At 32.2% G+C, this 22,224-nt stretch overlaps 1 protein-coding gene across 1 annotated transcript in view; it reads right to left on the bottom strand.

Annotated features, from left to right (window-relative positions):
• Positions 1 to 1,477: 1,477 nt before the first annotated feature.
• LOC129216329 (lipase maturation factor 2-like) overlaps positions 1,478 to 22,224 on the bottom strand; it is a 43,837-nt gene continuing 23,090 nt past the window's right edge. The window contains exons 7-13 of the mRNA XM_054850539.1: positions 19,527 to 19,623; positions 11,696 to 11,811; positions 7,319 to 7,443; positions 5,663 to 5,776; positions 5,468 to 5,579; positions 3,639 to 3,747; positions 1,478 to 1,721 (exon numbers count right to left, since the gene is read on the bottom strand). Coding sequence (XP_054706514.1) covers positions 1,563 to 1,721; positions 3,639 to 3,747; positions 5,468 to 5,579; positions 5,663 to 5,776; positions 7,319 to 7,443; positions 11,696 to 11,811; positions 19,527 to 19,623 — 832 coding nt within the window. The 3' untranslated portion in view covers positions 1,478 to 1,562. The remainder of the gene's footprint in view (positions 1,722 to 3,638; positions 3,748 to 5,467; positions 5,580 to 5,662; positions 5,777 to 7,318; positions 7,444 to 11,695; positions 11,812 to 19,526; positions 19,624 to 22,224) is intronic.

Below are 22,224 nucleotides of genomic sequence, written 5' to 3'. Positions count from 1 at the left end.
AAAAAGTGATAACAATAAACGAAGACGCTGATTACAATATCCGACTTTTTAAGCAAATGTTAACACACAAGTGCTTCAGGACTTCGTGATTATGATAACATTAAGCAAATTATAACATTTACCGTGATCACATTAAGCGGCGCCTACTGTATGCTTTTTGCTTCTCCCTGCTTTTGATTTTCAATATGGAAAAGCAATAAAAATTAGGCTCACATATATGTAAATTCATTCAATTTCTCAAAGTAAGGAGAGGGGATTGCCATCTCCCGAATCGCCTAGATAACAGCCATGCAGGTATTTTAGAATTGTTTTACATTTCAAAAAATTTAATAAAATATTGCAGTTAAAAAAAAGATCACTTTATGCATTAAAATAACTTAAAAATCCCCTAACAAATTTGGTTTGATAAACTATAAAAAGGGGTGACCAACTATATATATATATATATATATATATATATATATATATAATCTATTGTATAGATTGACTTATTTTAATTTTATTAAAATATGTCTCTGAAATATTTCATTCAGTTAGTAATGAAGAGGTAGGAATAAAAAAAATTGTTCTAGTAGCAACCATACAAAAAATGTAACAAAAACAAACCTTTTGTCAGTAGTTGAGTAAAGAAGACGTGTAGTAAAATAGTAATTCAACAGCTTATACTGATCCACTACAAATTTTCCTACAATCTAATTGTTGGTTGCCACTTGAACTATGAGATCAAAAGGAAAAAAAGAAAAGTGGAGCACAAAAACTATTAAATTTGATACCTAAGAAAAATAAAATAAAGATCCCAATACTTTAGATTTTTCAACACATTAGGAGTTTGAAAACTGGCTTAAATATAATGAAACTGTAAACTTAATGGAAAACTTGAATGGGTAACAATAGAAGAAAACACAAATGTAAAATTATCATAGAGAACAAACCATGTGATTACATTTGCATAATTTAAAAATATATTTGGGATAAAAATAATTCAAACAATCCAAGAAATAATACATTTAATATTCATACATCACAAGTCATATCAGTTAAAAATTCTTTTGCATTTGAAATTGTAATTGAGAATATTCTTGAAGCTTTAGAACATGCTTTGATTGGCATGTTTCACAAAATATAAAGTTTTATTTACAAAATCGTAATGGCTATTTAATTTAAAAAATACATCAAAGATTATTAATAACTATGGAATTTCACATCATACATGAATGCCTAATTATGAAAAGACAAAGACCTGCATGATTTACACTATTTTTGTGCAAAATGATGAAAGTATATAATGAAGCATCAACAATGCATGAAAATTCAAGCATATTACTTGAAAAATCTTGACACATTCACATGTATGTTTTAAAGTCAAGTGCAAAGTAAACTTGTGAAAAGCGCTTGTTTACAATTGTACTTTGATATCATATAATGGCAAATGATATTGCAGTTTTAGTACAAAATTCATTTAAAATTACACATATACTTTACTTAAAAATGTTCAGTAAATACCACAAACATTAATTTCATTTTAAAATGCATCAATAAGACATCTAGCTATGAGATGGAATTCATAACCTCAGCACTGGGGCAAGAAAATTTATAGAAAAGCCAGCACCTAATAAAGACCAAATGAATACCGTTGGAGCAATAGTTTTAATATAGGTTCTGATCTTGAATAAGGCTTTTTTCAGGAATGCATTTGTCACTCGCAAGTACCGAGTCTTCTCCTAAAAAGAAAGATTTAAATTAAAAAGCTATATAATAAAAGTTAAAATGAAAGAGTTAGTGGAAAAAATTCAAAATTTTAAAGAAAAACATCATGAATTTTTCAAAATTCACAATTCTAAATCATGGGTACTGAATCATACTGTAGCACTAAAATTTTAGGGGAATTTTTCTTTTTTGGGAGCTCTCTTTTTTTTTTTTTTTGGTGGTATTTAGCAAAGGAGTGAGTGATTGGTTTTGGGTGGAGTGGGGGCACCCTGAATAAATTACTTAAATGTGTTCTAAGAATAGGAACATAAATGACTTTCTCATTAAAAAAAAAGTTTTAAAAAATTAACAAAATAAGATAAAATCAAGAATCAATTAAGAAATTTTTAAAGCTTATAACATTATAACAATAAGTTATGCATTCAAAATTACTGAAGTTGATGTTTCATCAAATATTTGTAAATACAACAATATTCAGGCGAGAGGGGGGGGGGACCATATGTCCTAAACCAATAAAAAAGTCATAATTACACAAGTTTTGTAGATTTATAAATTCAAATAAGTCAGTCAAATTCCATTCAAAACAGTCATCACAGTTTGCATATTAGTCTTTGAATTGAGAAAAGGGGAGAAAGAAACTCCACAAAAGTGCAAAAATGTTCTTAAAGTTGATACAAAACACCCTTAATAAAGTCTTCATTTCTGTGTCTTAACAGTCACTTTGAAGCTTAACTAGTGTTTTTTAATTTTACGAAACAAACAAAAATTTAGAGTGAAAAGTTCTGGCAAAATCAATGTAAAGCAAAAAGTCTTTGATTTTCTATTATGCAACACTCCCATTATACAGTTTTAACAACTTCAAATTAAGCAATTTCATAAGTTGAGATACTGACTGACATGAATTCTAAATGGTTAGTTATAACAGATTAAGTGCATGGAGTTTACAGTCTATGATATGCAGCAGCAGAGAGTGATTGAGTTGATTGAGTTTGGATGTTAAAGGCAAGTGCAAATGCAAGGGTTTTTTTCTCTTTTTTTTCTTGTCTGTAGATCTGCCACTGCGCCAGCTCCTTTTCAAAATGTCTTCATGCACCGGGTTAGCTAGTTTTGAGAGGATTTTTTTTTTCTTTTTTGACTCTTCAAAATTTGTTAGTAATTATTGAGGCTCATGATCCTTCTTTTGCCTACATGCAAACACTAAATGCATAAAGTTGCTAATTAACCGAGGAAGTTTTTTCCACCGAGTGGCCTGAACAAGATTGCTTTACTCTGCCTGATTAGCTTCAATTGCAACTCTTGTTAAAAGTGCCAATTTAAAGCAAGACTACAAACTAATTCATCGGCAGTTCCGTAAAAATTTTCCTCTGGATACTGAAGCTCATCAAGAAAAGTTCCAGCCATATCTAATCAAGCTTCTTAAAGTACAGATTGACTCTTTTGTTCTAAGAGCAAGCAAGAATCTACAGAAGGATTTGTTACATGTGTTAAGCACTAAATGTATATCAAACTTTTGGAGATGATAAAATAAATGCTAGTACTAGCCGTTGCAACTTTTTGTAAGGAAAAGGATATTGTAGCAAAGCAATTCATAGTTGACAAGAAGCAACACTAGATATGCCAAAATATTGGCTGTTGAGGTTTGCTATGTCATAGCACTCAATGAATCATGTGCCATTTTGGACTAACAGCAATCTACTTTGGTGCTAAATTTGATGTTGAAAATAAAGTATTTAGAAATAACTGCTAGTATTATTGCTACAGAAAGGCAAGACTTAAGAACGTATATCCAAGACTTTTGATAACTTTATGATAAAATTAAGCATTAATTATGATAAAATGGGTCTAGCTCTATTTTCCACCCCTTTTTTTTGCAGGATTTCTCTAACATGGAATCATATAAAAATACTTTAAAGCAGTACTTGAATTCTTACCAGTGGAATTCCTGCAGCACTCAAAAATTCAGTCATTTGTTTATCATCTAGATTAGCACTGTTGAAGTATTCTCGTACTTTACGGCGGGTCCACCAATCAGAGTTTTTCCTAGAAAAAGTTACAGTCACTATAGTAAAATCAAGTTTAGAAGTCTGCATACCAGATTGGCAAGATTTTGGACACTACTGTAAAAACCGTGGTTTTCCTGTCAAAACCCTTGAGTCCAAAACTATTCAAAAGTGTCCAAAACTAAACTTTCAGAAAAACTGTATATTGCAATAAAATATCAAAATCAGAACAAAAATGTTTTATGTTGAATATTTATTCAATGTGAACATTAAAGCATAAATATATATTGTAACGGATTCGGTGCGACTTCCACTTTCTTGAAATGAAGACACAGTTCTTGATAAAACACAGGAAATTTATTTACACTATGTACAGGAAAGATCTTCAACAACTGCTAAATTATTCATCAGCAATTAAGCAATTATCACACAACACCGTAAACTCAACGTTTACACACGTATTTACTTCCAAATACGAAAACAACACAGCGAAATGCCTCGCAGTAAACAGAGCAAAAATGCACTCAGTTCGAAAATCTCAATCGAAACTGACTGTTTATCCATCGCTAACGGCTTAAATACACCGAAAAGAATTTTCCACAACATTCTTACCTCTTCGCGAAATGCGTAGACCGTTATCAATGAAAAGAAAGAAAATAGGGGTCGTATACTTTAGCCGAATGAAAAAAGGGGCTGTATATTCATTACGGGAAACTATTTACAGGTTACGTTCCTACAATAATTACTATTTACAGGATTTGTAACATTATGTAACTTACTTATACAGTTGATTCTAATCTAGTTACATAGAATTTGAATTCTTCAATCTGTATGCATGATTTCTTTTTCCATAATAGTAACCGAATTTTTTGACATTTATGCATGTGCGCAAATGAAAGTGTTCAAAATATAGTGCAATAATTCATTTAAATGCAATAAATGACAATTTTTTGTAGTTACAGGTTAAATTACATTAAAAACATGAATTAAAAAAAGAAAGTGCACAAGTTTTAAACTATAAGTGCATATATTCAATCATCAATTTATTGTTCTTTAATCTGATTTAAAAAATAATTTTTGTTAAAACATCAAGTAAAACTTATACGCAAAAATGAAATTTTTTTAAAGCCTTTTTTTACACCTAAATATTACACATTTAATAATATTCCTTCGAGTTATAAATGGAACAGAAATTAGTCGTCTTGGTACTGATGTGAATTTCTTTAATTCTACCAACTGTTACATAGGGAAGTTTTTATGTAACCAAGTTATTGGTGTAAAATATTTTTAAATGAAAATTTTGGAAAATAATATTTCAAATACTCATTACGACAATTGCAGTAAATACGAAAGGATTAGATTGCACTCCTTTAGCTTTAGCACACTTTTGGAAGGTAAAAACCACTTTTCTTGTTCTAAAACAGTTTTGGAAACTGGAGAGATGTCATTTATGTCATCATATTCCTTTTCAAAATAAAACAACCTTTGAGTTGATAAATCAAGTTTCGCTGCAGAAACAAATCCTCAATCTCTATGAAATCCAAGTGGTATGTTACTTAAATGCTAAATAGCTGATAAGATAAAAGTAAAAGTAATGCACTTGAGTCAATTCAATTTATTGCAAACAGATAAGGTGGGAAAATGGTTCTTTTCTGGAAGTTTTTAAGAATTATTCCGTTAGAAGTCAGTAGACTTCAAAACATTTGAATGGACTCAACACTGGTTAAGTTTTTAAAGACTCATACATAAAAACTACTTACTTTCCTGATTCATTTGGAGATGTATATGAGTATTTATAAAGTATTGCTCTGATATGTTTAGGAGGTTTGTTGGCAGGAAAAGGTAGACGATCTTTATCCAAAAGTTCTAAAACTGTAATAAAAAAATTCTAAAATGAAATATTTTTTATTTTTGTTTCATTGAATGAAATGAATGAGAAGATTATGAAATCTTACCACTTTTTTCTCCTTCAAGCAAACGATAAATAAAGCTGACAAACCATGGATTGTGCTCATAAGTTCCCAAGGCAGCAAACCACATCTGCCAGTCTAGTCGAGGCTGATGAGGAACTGTTCAATTATATAAAGAAAAAGTCATGGAAGAATCAAAACGAATACAGTGAAACCTGTGTAAGTTGACCATTTGCGGTGCAGTACTTTGGTGGTCAACTTATACAGGTGGTCAACTTATGAAGAGGGGTAGTGATTTTTTTTTGTCATTTCTTGCACCACGTATTCTTTTTTTGACTAATTGACACTTACTCTTTCCGCTCAACTCACTTTCATTGTTTAACATTACTTTGAAACAATAATCTAAAATGCTATTCAAATATTTTTAGAGATTATTTTCTCAGAATGACGTATAATGTGTCATGTAAATTTAAAATTTCAGTAAATTGATCGAAAAAAAAATAAATAAATAAACAAAAATAAATCATTGTTTATAAAATGTTATTTGGTATTAATAGTTCCTAAAAAATTATTGCTAATCAAAAATAACAAATTTTTTGCTTATTATTTTTTTCCTCATATACATTTAATACATTTATAACCATGATGACCTACTTTTCAACAAAATAACTCCCTATTGAAGTTTGTAGTTTTGGAAATTCCATATGTGTCAGCTAATTTTCTCTAGATTTCTCCCTTTTCAATTAATTTTAATACTTCATATTTTTTATCAATCTCAAGTTCAACTAACTTTCTTTTTGAAGCCATTTTATGTAAAACTATAACACAAAGAGCAACAAGCTGGACTCTTAATAGTTCTAAAAGGCAGTTGAAAATAAATGTCCTAGTTCTTAATCCCTTGCACCAGAAATACTGCAATGCAAGTAACTTTTACTCTAGCACAATTCCAGTGCTGCCACAAAATATTGCGACTGGAAAAAAAATACTTTGTACTTTTCTACTGACACATGTTTTCATTGAACAGAGAGTACAAAAGGTAATCTCAAATAGAACAACAAAAGAAAAACAAGTTTGGAGAATAAAAGGGCTCTTAGTATTTTTCCAATGTGGGTTAAACTTACAAGGAGCTTTAGTTATGCTGCTGTTTTATTTAGTTGGTAAAATGCTGGTCTGGCATCAAAAATATTCTTGGAAAGCTATAAAAAAATAATAAAATAATTTGCTAAATTAAGTTTTAAAAAACAATCCAAGTGGTCAACTTACAAAGGGTTTTTTACAATCATCATCATCATCATAGTTGGCTCGACAGCCCAGGGTGGGCCAAGGCCTTCCTTTGGAGAATCTTCCAAGACGTCCTACTTTTTGCCTGGGTTTTCCAATTTTTAACTTTGAGAATATCGAAGTCAGATTCAACAGAATCCAACCATCTCATTTTTGGTCGTTCCCTTCCTTGAATTGTCACAGGTTTTGCAGCAAAAACTTTTTACAATACTCCAAACCAAATTTGAGGTACATTAGTGGTCAAGATAGACAGGTAGTCAAGATAGAAAGGTGGTCAAGTTACAGAGGTTTTCCTTCATTATACGAGATAGGACTAATTCCGTTCCTGACAAAAGCGGTCAACATAGACAGGTGGTCAACTTTACAGGTTTTACTGTAGCATCAAATTAATGCAGAAGAACATGCTAGACAATAACTTACTAAGGACAGGTGGTCTTTCAGACACAGCTCCAGGTTTATACAAAAAGTGATATTCTTTCCATCCAGTAGTGCCTGTATAGCTACCTTCTATCACAATTTCTGGTCGACCATCAACACCAGTCATCCTTTACAAAATGGAATCATTTTAATTACTCATTCTTTAAATTTGCTTTCTAATGTTTTGCCATTTGAAAAAATAAACTAAGCAAAGAATTGTACATCCAGGCAATGTAAATGAAAACAAATAACATATTTATTTTCTTGAAATTATAAAAGAACTGTGGTGATCTGTTTTAACACATCCCCATAAAAAGGAAATCCCCCCCCCCCCACCACACTGCCCCTAAGCCAGGGCCAAGGCAGAACTACATGCGATATACCAGACAGCCCAGCTATCATATCCTCAGGGCCGATCCTAGCAGGTGTGCACCGCACAAGGGCTGCCAAAGCAAGGTAGTTCTTATATTCAAGAAAAAAATCCTCAAGAATTTCTCACAAGATAACTTATATTAAGTCAAATAAATATGCTGAATTTTTAATGTTCAATTATCAAAGTAAGTGTCGATTTTCCGACAGCATATAGCATAGCTTAAGAAAAATAAAATGTTTGGGAACATTGTGTTGGTTCATTGTCCATTAATATTTACTCTTTACACACATGCTTCATTTGGTTGCAAAATTTGTGACAGAACCGGCATGGATACAGGGGAGGGGAAATGAGGGAAATGCCCCCTCTCCTGAAGCAAGAAAGGGTGCCTTTTGAAAGGAACACCGAGGGCGGTCACTAATGTTTACCCGCCAAGCTTTTATAGACCTAAACAAGACATTTATATATATATAAAGCTATACTGATTAGATACTCTCATCATAAGTATTTCAAACAACAAAATCTGTGTTCAATAATCGTGGATGCATGTGAAGAAAGTGGAAAATTGCGACTCCTTTGAGAGTCAAACATATATGAGCCGCTCAGAAGCCAATGCGGTTAAGTCCATTTTTGGATATTTTCTGATTTTTGGAAATTTTGACGAAATAAATATCAATCTTTTTAGTTATTAAAGGATTTACTCGTTGGTTATTTTTTTCAAGGTTATACAGCACTTTTTTTAATAGCTTCTGAACATATTGTATAATAATTTCAGAAGCCATTGTGAATAAGTCCACCTTTTATCAATATTTTTTTACATAAACTTTGAAATAAAAATTAAATTATTCTTCTTCCTTCGATATTTGTTGGCAACACTGAAAAACAAGAAATTCATTGTACAAGAAGTCATAATCCCAGGGGCAGATACTTGAATTCAGATCTTTCTATTGCAAAAATGTATAACCTGTATGTCGAACAATGTAATGAAGAGCAAATTGTACCAGTAAAGGAGCAAATTGTACTAGGACAGAATCCACAAGAATTTCTTTCCACAAAACCATTGGAAGAAGCTGTTACCAACAGAAAAAAATCAACAAGTGGACTAACAGTCAATTAATTGGCTTAATATGAGATGCATAAAATTGGAAAGGTCAAACCCAAGCAGCATTAAGTTCAAACATAATTTTGACGAGGATGATACCTTTCATGTAATTGATATTTAAAAAAAAAAGAAAAAATAGGTGGCCAGTGAATTTAAAAAATATAACTCAACCTATATTCAGAACAATTTCAAGAGAAACAAAAAAAGACATCATATGTTTATTAAAGTATACACCTCCAATTAAACACAACTTTTACAGGACATTAAGGACAACACATGGAGATCAAGATTTACATTTAAATAACTCGTAAGAAGATGGTGTTTGTTATGATGAATAAACATAAAACTTATGACAATAAATGTTATTTTATTATTTTTACATAAATTTCTTATATTTTTCATCTGCCAAATGGTATAAGTCCTAAAATTTTTAAGATGCTGTCATTATTTCAATAAATACTTACGTTTTTATTTACACATCCTGAACATATCTTGTTTTTTTGAAGAGTTTTCATTTCAAAAAAAGATTTTATACACTTTTCTAATTAAATTAATACACCAAGAATTTTAAAAACTAATGTATCAACAAACATTAATTTTCTCAAATTTTGTGATTTGGACTTAACCGCATTGGCTTCTGAGCGGCTCATATGAATGATGAACTAAAATTTTGTAATTTTCCCACTTTACGGCAATTTTTTCTAATTAAAATCCCGAATGAACTGCCCGGTTTCAAATCAGGTAGGAGGACAGGGCTCTTAAGGATGCCATGACATCCTTGGACCTCCATGAGACTAAAGAAGACTTAAAATTGCGTTTCTAGGACTTTGATTTCGGAACATTTCACTGGTTGAACCACTGATCTTAAGGATCCAATTAAGTCTCTGATTCATCCCTTCCACCTTCACTTAATCAAACATAGCCTAAAAATGTTGGCTTCGAAATCTAAAATGTGATTTTAGATTACAGCCTTTCCTAATGTTTTTAAAAATTGCTTAATGACATTTTTCGGATTTGGTTTTCGAAATTATGCGATGGACTTTTTGCAATTACTACCGAAGACAGTCTTTCGAGAAGCCCCTAATCCCACCCCCTCTCACTTAATTTATTGAAAAACAAACTAAAATTGCGTTTTTCAGACATTAGTTTCAAGAACTTTTGAGGAAGGACCCCGGATCCCCTTTTTCTCCAATGCAATCATTATACCTCAAAATTTCGTTTTTAGACTGTTCCGTGGAGCCACAGAACCTTTCCTGCCTAAAATAGCCTGAAATTGACTTCAGTTTCTAAAAACAGCTCGTGAGGGCGTACTGAACCCCCGCCCGCTCTTAGTCCCATCGTTATCAAACAATGCCTAAAATACGTTTTTGGGTTTTCAATTTCTAAAAAATTCCGGAGGAGAACTGCTTGGCTTATGTAACTTTTTACAGCGCTAGTGCATATCCATCAATCGTCGAGGTAAGGTGGACTATAGTTTCATTTTTCAGATATTAATATCGAAAAATATCCGCAAGATCCACCGAAGCTTCCCAGTTTCGCTAACGTCACCAAAGTTAGTATAAAATTGCTTCTAGAAATATCCGCTTGGAACCCCAAAACCCATCCTTCTAAAAAATAGTCTATTCTGGATTTTAGTTACGAAAAATATTTCGGTGCGGAATATTTTAACGTTTCCCCTATGGTTTTCAAATATAGCCAAAAATGGGTTTTTGAAACAATAGTGTCGAGAAATTACCGGAGGAAAGCCGCCAGATCTCCTACCGTCACCAAAGACAGCCTAAATTTGCGTTTTAAACTTTAATTTAGAAAACCTTTGATGAAAAACGATTGAATCTCCCTCCCTCTAGCAACGTCAACAAAGATAACCCAAAATTGCGTGTTTAGAACTTCAGTTTCGGAAAATTTTCGGAAAAAGCGCCGATCCTTCTTACACTGCGGTCACAAAAAATAGCTTCAAACTGATTTCAATTTGGAAAGAACTTTAGGAAAGAGCATCAATATTACTATCTCCTGGAGTCTCGAAAAAGTTCCTAAAATTGCGATGTTTGACGTCAATTTCGAAAATTTCAATTTGCACCTTGAGTACACCCGACTCTTTTGTCTTGCAACCGAACACAACCAGAGATTAACTAAAACTATTTTTCATACACCAATTTCAATAATTTTCTTGGAGTACTCCCTCCTCCCCTGATTCCCCCCCGCTTCCCCGTCCTCCGTCCTTCCTCTGATGTCACCGAAGACAGCTAATAAAATGGGTTTTTTAAGACTAGTAAATTTTGGTATCTATTACTTTCTTCAAAGATATACGTAAATTATACCTAAGGAGTTTCTTACTATAAAACTTTTCTTCCTTTCTTTTTTATAAGTTAATCATTCTGTTTTTTTTTCTCCTTTCTTTTTTAAATTAGAAATTGATATGAAAATTTGAAGAAAGATTTATATGGACATTAAAGATGAGTCAAAATATGCAAATTACTCTTGAGGGGCGGCATGTTAGGTCTTTGCACATGGGCGGCCGATACCCTAGGATTGGCCCTGCATATCCTGAGACTGCAGTTTCGTTCTTATTACTTCTCATTTCAGGAATAGTAAAAAAACTGAGCTGGAGGCAGATGTCCTCTTATTGAAGCTGGGAGTGTCAACAAACTGGTGGATAAAGTGGTAAATTCACTTTATCTGATATTTTGTTGGCATAAATTTGTTGTAAAATTTTTATTCAGAACAGATTTCTTCATGACACATCAGACTTGGAGCACTTTTCAACAACTTAATATGCAATTTCAAATATCCATCGAATTAACTTTTTTAGCACTAAATGAATTTTCAAACAAATACTAAAAAAATTACAGCAACAGCAATATATATAAGCACAAAATATAATTAGCACTTTCAAATTCATGAAACTTACCTTCTGAATAGACCATAATTATTTGACAGTTGGAATTCTTCAACTCGCTTGTGCCACTGGTAAATGACAGGCCACAGGTTATCACGAGTCTGGGTATCAAGAGCAGAATGAGGCACCTAAAATAAAATTGTATTATTACACTCAAATTACAATCTAAACTTTTGAACTTGATGCTTTCTTTATTAAAAAATCAGACAGTATACAGGATGTCCACCCTTAAAGTGGATCAATAGCCAATTCCTAAACCGTTAGAGATAAGCAAATAGTTGCATTTTGAAAAAATCTTTAAATTAGGCAAGGACTCGAAATTCATGAAATTTTTGTCAAAAAATCAAATTTTGAAAAAGTTACAAAATTTAACTTTTTATACAGTCCCCTAGTTTTAGCAATGATATTTAGTAAAACATTCCAGACGCACTAACATTTACAACTTAAAAAAAAAAATCGCTCTTCTACGACCAAAAACCAAAATTGTGTGATGTATGAAGTTTTGTAAAATCGAGATTTTCACGTCAGCAAGATAGCTTTTAAGGGAATGTATGTGAATTGACAAAGTGTGTTAATAGGTTTGAATTCATTTTGGTTCTTGTTATCAAGGGGCAATATTAACGGTTCAAAAGATTAAGCATGCACTATTTATAAGCTCAAAGTCTTTAGTTTTAAAAAGGTAGGGGGTGGGGTATCGAAGTGGTTTGTCGTTTTGTTTTAAGAACCTCTAATTTCCATCCCCCAAATATCGTTAAGTAAATGGACATTTTTTTTAAAAACTCAAATCAAATAATATTTTTTTTTTTACAATTATATTCTTTTTTTATTTTTGTTGCAAAAATTAATGTCAGGAAATTTTTTAGGCAATCACGAGTTCATAAACATTTTGTTTTCGTGCAAAATGCAGCATTAGCATTATGATTCTGAAAATCAAAAGCAGACACAGGGTTGATAAAGTAAATTACAGATCACTCCACCCTCCCCCACTTATCGATACGTCAATGAAGTTATCAGGGAACTGTTTTTTCGGACTTAAAAACATGCTGATTTCATAATTCATTGAAGAATAAATAAATATTCAGAATAAATTTTAGAATTAGCAAAGCATTTGAAAACAAAAATTAAATTTGTTTCAAACAAAGTTTTTGCAATCAATTTTTTTTTTGAATTTATTCAAAGTACAGCGGATTTATCTATATTTTTAAAAGTAATAGTTTTGAAAAAAATTCAGGTTTTCTTTTCAGATATTTTGTTTATGCTAAATGTTCCACGAAGAACCCTAATGAATTGAAACAGTGCAAAAGTAAAACCATAAGAACAGTGATTAATGAGGACTATAAAATAGCGCCTTCTTCTATCTGTAAACTTCAACAAAATGCATGTAAATAACGTTTGAGCGAAAAAAATCAATAAGATGTGGGTGCGTGCCCCTCCCTTCTGGGAACATGACAATTCTAAAAGGGGAGTGAGCAAAACCAAATGGTTGAAAATTGTTAAATTTTCTGAAGGAAAAGTAAAACAACATATATTCTGACGTAATGAGATGTCAAACACATATTCACATTTATACTAAAATAATCCTCCTATTAACCACCAAATGGTCTAAAAATGCATTCCTAACAAAAAATTTCAGGGAGTGCCTGCAAACTTTCCTACTACTCTCTTACTTATGAGCGAATGTTAAACAGCTCAAACAAAAAAATCAATAACTATCTTCAAATTTTATTTACAAATGCAATATTTGTATTTCATTGTTGTTCGATACAAAGACTGGTAGAAAAGGAGCCATCTTGACACTGCAACCTTTCGTTCATAAGGAAAAAAGTACAATTGAGGTGAGGACCTAAATGGCTATTGAAAATACTTCACGAGTCCTCAAACAAATTAAGAAGTTGGAGGGTTGAATTTGGATGATGGATCCTGATCCAGACCAGTATCTAGAATATTAGTAGGAGAAATCATCCTTTTTTTTTCTTTCAATTTCTTATTCTTCGTGCTTGAAACACTTACAACTTTCTTCAAACCCTTCGAATCATTACATATTTTGGAAAAAAAAAAAAAAAAAAAACGTCATGCTTCAGTTAATAAAGTTTGGGAAAATTTTATTTTCAAAGGTCACCTGCCCCCTCTATACTGCATGACTCATTCATCGCTCCCAACAGGATCGTCTGGATCCGCTACTGAGATCATGCGCTATGTATTGTATCACTCATTCGAATGCTATGAGCGGGCCCCCAATGACAAGACAACACAACTTACCCCCTGTCAATTTCAGGGGAAAAGACTGCACTTGTACCCCCTTGTGGACCCAAATCAGAAGTATTTCCCCAGGATGTCTCTCAAAATGCCTATGGAGCAATGCTATGGTGACGACCCGGCAACAAGACCCCCCCCCCCAAATGAGATAATATAAATTTTTAAAATCACCCCCCCCCCAAGCAATTTCTGCCAGGAGTCCCCATCGTGGCATTCCTATCTTTTTCCACACAGAAATGAACTATCTCAAGATCATACATCTTTTTATCAGAACCACTCTTCAAGTTTTTAGTTTTACCTTTTTAGATAGTACAGGATAGATATAGCGTGGGATTTGTTAGGAGAGCCCACTGGGGCTCATAACTGAGATTGCACTATAAAAAGCCTTCAAAAGTTACCCACCTTCCCTTCTCTGGAAAATAATAAGATCAATGAGGCAATCTCCTTTAATAACCCGCTTGCTTTAGGAGGGTCATTTTAGAGGGTTTGGACAGCTTTGTTCTTTGGGAGTGTTTCATAGCAATTGAGAGGTCTGTATAGGGCTGATGGGCTTTGTAGTAGCAGTAAAATAAGATTGAAAACCTTCTAAAATTACCCCCCCCCCCCCAAAAAAAAAAAAAAAACAACAACAAAGAAACAGCGGTGCTGTCTATTTGTGTCAGAAGTGCCTATGAAGGGGGCACTCATGGTGCCAATTCCGGCATTCTAATTTTGAAGGAGGATAATTTTATAGGGGAGCTAATTCCATCAGTCCTGTAGGGGGGGGGGGCGTTGGGATCCCTGCGGCCATGTATATGTACTGAATAAAATTGCTTAATAACATCACATCTTATGCTTTGGCATAGGCTTTCTTTTAAGCTCTAAAATTCAAAATGTATTTAAAATAAAAAATATTCGCACCTCTTTAAAAACATTAAATTTTAAGGGGGGAGCAGGAGGGGACGATCATCCCACTAATTTAGTAGAGAGATTTTACAGTTGCTTTTCAGTTTCTCCTACCCTCTGAAATAGCGGACCTATCAAGATAATCAAAATTTTCATTTTTTAGTGAGAATCCAAGCCAATCAGGGGTGCCCCCTCCCCCACTACCAAAATAAAAAATCTCGACCCTTTGTTCCTTTTTTATAGCTCTTGTTTTTTTCTGAAATTTATATATTTTTTTGAATATTTTTATTTACTTACTTATAAGTAATGTACTATTATAATTATTACTTTAATCGAAAAGTTCTGTGCCAATGACATACCACAAATACCGGCACACAAACACGCAAACTAAAAAATTAAATGAAATAAAATGTAAACAATAAAATAAAAAAATAAAATGGAGTAATAAATAAATAATTAAAAAATCACCCCTCGATGCCAATTACAATTAATATGACTAAAACACACAGTTGAAATTATCTATATTTGCTTTAGCTCCCAAAGAAAAATTTACACTTTAAAAGTGGAAATCTATATATAATCTTAGTATAGATTTGGCTCTAGGCACTAGAGTCAAATCTATACTAATATTATAAAGAAGAGGACGAATTTTTGTGTGTTTATATGTTCGAGGTACTCTGCGGAAGTATTGCAACTATTTGAAAAATTCTTTCAATGTGTGAAAGGTGCCTTCTTACTGAGTAACATAGGCTATAATTCGAAAAAAATCCAATAAATAGTTCTTTCATTCCAATTTAGGCCCAAATTTCACGTAAATTGCCTATTATTGGCTATTAAAGGGGTGAAAAATTGCTTGCACATATTAATATTTTATATTGTTGGAAAGGGTAGAATTTTCCACGTTTTATGCTCTTTTTTCCACGTTGTTTCAATGCTCTAACTTTATTACGACGGGAGCAATTTGCGTTTTTATCTCAAACTTTTTTAGCTTAGCTGAAATTTTGGCAATATTTTCTTCATTAAATCTATCAATAAAAGTGAAGGAATTGTCCTACAGTTTTCTTTTTGACACCGATGGAAAAAGTGACATTTTTTACTCCAGAAATATCTTGATTTTTGGTATAAAAATAACCTTCTATCTCCAAAGGAAAAAAAGTTACAAGCCGTTAAAAATAAAGTTCAAATAAATCTAATCTCCATTAAAATTACTGATGTTTTGTTTCACATTGCCATGGTTATGTCTTTTAGCTTTGCTTCATTTTCATTTCTTAAAGGTCCACAAACTTGGCGTCACAGAATTATAAGCAATGGGGAAATGTTTTCGCCAATTCTGCATATTTTATGATCTACGTTATGATAATTCCCCCAGACAATGTAGAAATTGCGGGAAGAGTTTGAAAACTAAGAGTCTTAGAAATTTTCCCAATTGTCGCCAAATTTGTGGACGCCAAAAATAAGGGCTAATGCACTTCGGCCATGGCTTTGCTGATAGTGACAGAAGCAAACAATTATAGCCCATAACTGACCAATAGCGTTAACCCCCCCCCCCCCCCCCAGTTATTGAAATATCTTCGAAATTACTAATGAAAAGAAACCAGTGCATCATAAAAGCAGGGGGGATGGAAGTTGTGTTTGTACGCGCTTTTACATTTAACTCTAAAGAAGAACATTACTATGATTTAGCTTTCAAAACTTAATGATATCCAAACAAAATATGAATGTGAAAAGTAGCCAAGTTCGATCGTAATGAGGTTATGGGTAGACGGTGTCATCGACAAAATTCTAATCTCAACGGATAACAAATTCCATAACAGTTCCTCATGGAAATTGGACTGCCCCGTGTCCTTCAATTCATTTTGAAAACAATTTTTTACTTTCTTTGATCCCAGATTTAAACTTGGCAAGTTACTGTATAATTGAAGCAGTCCAATGTTTTGGAAATTGTTTATTGACGACCAAAACTTGCCGCAAGTTTAAAAAAGTCAAAGAAAAATGATCATTTTACATCAGAGGGAAAGGGGGCGTCAATTTTTTTTATTCAACGAACTTCCATTAAATTTTTAGCACGGGCATCACTGTGCGGGTAATGCTAGTTATCAATAAATTGAGAAATTGAAACAAATGTCAATTATCAATTTTTAGAAAATTCATGCTTTATTTTAAAACATGTTTTCCAATTTAAAGGTACGGCTGTCCTCCCTTGCCGCCCTCTAGATACGCTCATAGTAATAATGCAATTTAATTTAAAATATGTTTTTATTTTACGTAATTTAAAAATGTGTAACGGGTTGGGTCTGATAAAACATTTCCTTTAAAGCACTATTTGAAACTTATTACGAACATTATTTGGAGGGATATTCTTTTATTGACGTACTTTCGAAGCTAAACTTTAAAGTATCCAACAATATTTCCTTTCAGCTTCAATTTTATCAATTATTTGCTATTCAAAGCGAAAGCAAAACCTCATTTTTTAACACGCAAACAAATGCAATAGTGCGGTTTGTTGGTAACACTAAAAACTTCATCTATCGGTTCAAACTGAACTATATTTTTGGTCAACTTTCAGCTTCGGAAATCGGTCGAAAATTGCAGGCTCCTCAAACAGCGCAGCGTTGCATCCTCGTAGGCTATGGAAGTAGTCCCCATACACTCCATTTTGATGAGAAAAAACTTATGTGAATTCCTGAGTATCAAAGGACCTCTCTGCCATATTTGGCAAAAATCTGACAAAACTGAATTTGCATTAATAAAATCGTTATTTGGTTAATTAAAATATATAATAAATTGAAAACTATTGTGTTTTAATGATACATATTTTAATATTGATTTTAAAAATGCAATTAATTTTTCTTCAGCAGATCCAATCTATAATCCATATTATTAGGTAAATCAATTATCTAATCAATGTCATTATTTCACAAGCAATTTAACCCAAAAACGAATACGAAAATTTCTTCACTTTTTCAATTCCGGTATTTGATGACGACTCTTAAACTGAAGTCAAAAAATACCAAACAAAAGAGCTGCAATGAACTACCGACGTAAGGTAAAACCGTAAGTATGCTTGGATTCGCTTTGCTATAATATTTATGACTTCAAATACGTTAATGTGTAGAACTTACATAAAAACCTTATTTTCGTGCATGCCCCAGAAGTTCTGTCAACTCATATGTGCGACTTCTCTGGCGAAATTGGAAAGTTTCAGTTTCGTTGTTGCAAGTGAAACAAGATTTCTTCAACTCGTTCGTGTGTTATGAAGGGCATTAATATTTTTTTCTCTTAATATCAGAATTAAAGTTATATTCCTTCAAAATTCAAAAAATTGAGTTGCGCTCCCCTTTTGTGCGATAAATGTGCGACCAAAGGATTCTTATTAGGATTTTTTGTTTTTCCTTTTTTTCAAATGAAATATTTCTGTTTAGTATTTTTCTTAAACATTTTATTCAGCGCAATATGAACAGTTTATGTTTTATTTGAACAATGAATCGTGTTGATACCTCAATGGTTAACTTTTAATTGTTGCATTAGGATGCTTTCTTAACCAATACACGTTCACTTTTATGGGCCTACGAGAGGCCATGTCAGCTTTGTCAGAAAGAGAGCAGGGGGTCCTTGGAAGGACCCCGTTCTGAATGGTAGTAGTATAAGTTTTGAAAACTTTATAGGGGAGGGGATCCGGAGACCTAACTGACAAAGGGGCCCACGTTTACCTTTGGTGGAATTGTGAATTATTCCCTTTTACTATAATTCAAAATTTAACCACTGTTTAAAGAATGCAGAAAATATCTTGAAATTTAAAACACTCACCCATCACACAGAGCCATAAAAGATTATGTATTTTTAAGTCAGTATTTTAATTTCTCCGCAATTAAGTCCCTTATTTTATTTTCAAACGATATATCAGACGGATAGAAATCTAAATATCGTTATCGAGGTGCTAGATACATATCGATATATCGCACAGCCCTAACTGGACAACCCTGAACTGAATTGGGAAAGAGGGCAGGAAGTCCTAATTAAGGGTATAAATTTCAAGTATGCTTTTCAGCTGATGAGAGCTAGAACTTTTTCTGTATTTTATCTAATTTTCACTCATTTAATAGTTACAAAATTAAGAACAAAAAACTTTGTTCTTTTCCTTTTCTGACATTAGATATGAAAAAAATATTTCCTTCTGTTATATGGTACAAAACATTTTGGTTTTCCCGGGGGAGGGGTGCCGGGCTCCCCCTCTGGATATGGCCCTGCTGATCATAATCATTACAATTTCAGCTAAGCCTTCCCATTGGCATAATATATCCCTAATATTATTTAAATTAATCTCAATTTACAAGTAATCTCTCAGGTGAATTCTTCCTAAATTTTTCCAGGCTCTTTACATGTTGGTTCGGTTAAATATTACTTGTTTACCGATTTAAAAAAATTTTTTTTTTTCACAGATGCTTTAAAAGTTAATTAGAAACACTTCAATTTTTCTCCCTATAGTCTTTATAAGTTGATTTATAGCTAATTCAACATTATTTTTTGTGGTTAATATTGAGTATAATTTTACTATGCAAATAATTCTTTCTAGTCACATGTTTAACAACTTAAACTAGACAACAAAAATCAAAGTTAAATGGGTGTTAATATCCACTGCTTGACAATCATATCAAAAACTATCTTCATAGAATAAATTCAACGGATGAAATAATAAACTTACCAAGCTAATAATAAATAGCCATAGGGAAGCACAGGATACAAAAATTGTTCCTGTTAGGGCAAATAATTTTCTAAACACACCAACTTCTGTGATTGATCTAATGGGAGAAAAAAAGACAAACAGTCAAACCTTGATATAACAGGGTGGCAACAGGAACTGAAAAAAATTTCCTAAACTTTCTCCTGAAAGTGTTCACCAAATTTCGCTGATTTACGTTACCAGTGATTATGGTTTCCTCTCTTTGACCTACTTGAAAACCATTGCATGTTTATATGAAATGCAATATTAAAATGGTTTAAGCTGATAATTAAAAATATATTTCAAAAAGATGCTTTTTTTTTTTGGGAGAAGTAATTCAAAAAAAAAAAAAAAAACCTGTCAAGTGAACTTTATTGGGGGATAAAACTTTAAAATAGTCTATTAAATTATCTACATGAAAATATTGTATCATATTTAAAACAAATGATTTACTTCCAGTAATCACTTAGCATAAGAACTGTAAGAAACTATTAAAATCACTCTCAAAGACATATGTCTGATTATAATAAAACTAAAAATTTAATCTCTACATAGTGTAAAATGAAGTCTCCAAAAAGCGTCCGTTTGTTTAAAAGCACAAAACTCGAGAACTACCCAGCCGATTTCACTGAAATTTTCACAGTATCTTTCTTTCAGCACCGGAAAGGTTTATAGACCCGTTCAAAAAAAATTCGACGAGTAGTTCTTTTTTTATTCCAATTTAGGCCCAATTTTCACATTAATTCCCAAATATGGGAGTGAAAAATTATTTGCATATATTAATATTAAATATCGTTGGAAAGGGTAGAATTTTCTGCGTTCTACGTAATTTGTTTTAATGCTCTAACTTAATTACGGCAGGAGTTATTTGGGTTTTTAGCTTGAATTTTTTTAGGCTTAGCTGAAATTTAGGCACTACTTTCTTCAATAAAAATTTTTCAATAAAAAGTGAAGGAGTTGTCCGATAGTTTTCTTTTTGACAACATTGGAAAGATCTGCTTATTTTACTCCAGATCTAACTCGACCTATGGTCGAAAGTTTAACCCTCTAGCTCCATTAGAAAAAAGTTACAAGGGAATTAAATGGAGTTCAAAAATCTGTTCTGTATTCAAGTTTTTAATCATTTTATTTTGTGTTTCCACGGTAATGCTTTTTGAATTCATTTTTTATTTCCATCTTTCTCATTTTATTTTAATTTCTTAAAAGTATTTTAATATATGTTGCCATTGTTTGAAGTTGAAGTTTTGCAGGATGTTTTTTTTCTTTTCTTTTATTTAAGCCTGATTTTTAAATATACATCACTTGACACAATTTTTATTTTTCAAGTAGACAGGGCAAAGCTGGGCAACGCAGTTGGAACTGAAATAATTTTGAATTAAATTTTCAAGCAATATAAGAACTTCTGCATAAATTAAAAGTAATAGTGAAAATATAGAAGTAATGTAATTGTGTAATTATACTTATGTATATAATAGATATATTTATGTAAAACAAATTGAAACTTTTTGAAATTCATTCATAGGGAGTTATTTAAATCAAGAACTTAGGTTTTAATGACTAAATACAGTATTTTACCTATTAAAAAATAATAAAAGATTTTACATATATACACACAGTAACTCCATTTCAAACGATTTCATTATGTAGTGAAAAAAATCTTAGATTACGTAGATAACAAAATACTTCGAAGTGTAAAAATATATAACAATTAATTTCTATAAAAGAATTTTTAAAGTCTGAAGGGGAAAAAAACCTTTATATAATCTGCGGCGGCAGCAAATAATATGATCAGTGATGCTCCCATCTGTTTTTTTGAGGGTATACTCCCAGTAATCCATCACGCACAATATGTGTTTGCGATCATATATGTAATACTAGTTGTTTGCCCGGCTTTGCCCGGTCCACCTTAAAAATAAAAATTCTGTCAAGTGACCACAATCAGGCGTAAAAAATAAATTAAAAAAAAACAAAACATTATGATATCCTTTCCAAACAATGACGGCAGATATTAAAATACTTTTAAGAAATCAAATCCAGAAAGATGGACTTAAAATGCGTAACCATGGAAACACAAAATAAGTTTAAGGAATTAAAATGCGAAAGAAAATGGTTCACAATTTGAATGGAATCGAGATTTCTTAAATTTGATTTAAAAATGCTTGTAACTTATTTTCCTTTCGAGATAAAAGCTTATTTTTTCGACCAAAGGTCGAGTTATACAGTCGACTCCCGCTGCAACGTGATCCGTCTTACGCGAAATGGCTATAACGCGAGTTTTTCAGGAGCAACCAATTTTAGAGCTAAAGCGAATTTCTTGCTCTCAACACGAAAATATTCGGAAAGGAATTGTGATGCTGAATTTCGGCTTTGTTATTAACTACCAAACATTGACTTCGTGAATCTACTTTCATCCTTTCAGCATCCCTGACTGTGCAATCGCACTATAAACATAGCTTGATTAGTGTATATATATTACCACTCCTCATTTTACATTTATTTATTAGAAATATGAAAGGCAATGAAATATTGTGGCACCTAGGCACGCTGTTTCATCTAAAGTTTGAAGATGAAAACAAAATGCGAAAGTTGGTGACAATTTAAGAAAAGGTAAAGATTTTTGATCTAGAAAGTGGATCGAAGGTAGCACGACAATTTATTGGGGCATGAGTGAATCTTTCAT

This window comes from Uloborus diversus, chromosome 2, assembly GCF_026930045.1.
Source record: "Uloborus diversus isolate 005 chromosome 2, Udiv.v.3.1, whole genome shotgun sequence".
NCBI lineage: Eukaryota > Metazoa > Arthropoda > Arachnida > Araneae > Uloboridae > Uloborus > Uloborus diversus.
The sequence above is the reverse complement of the archived record's forward strand: the minus strand, read 5'-3'. Positions and strand labels throughout refer to the sequence as shown.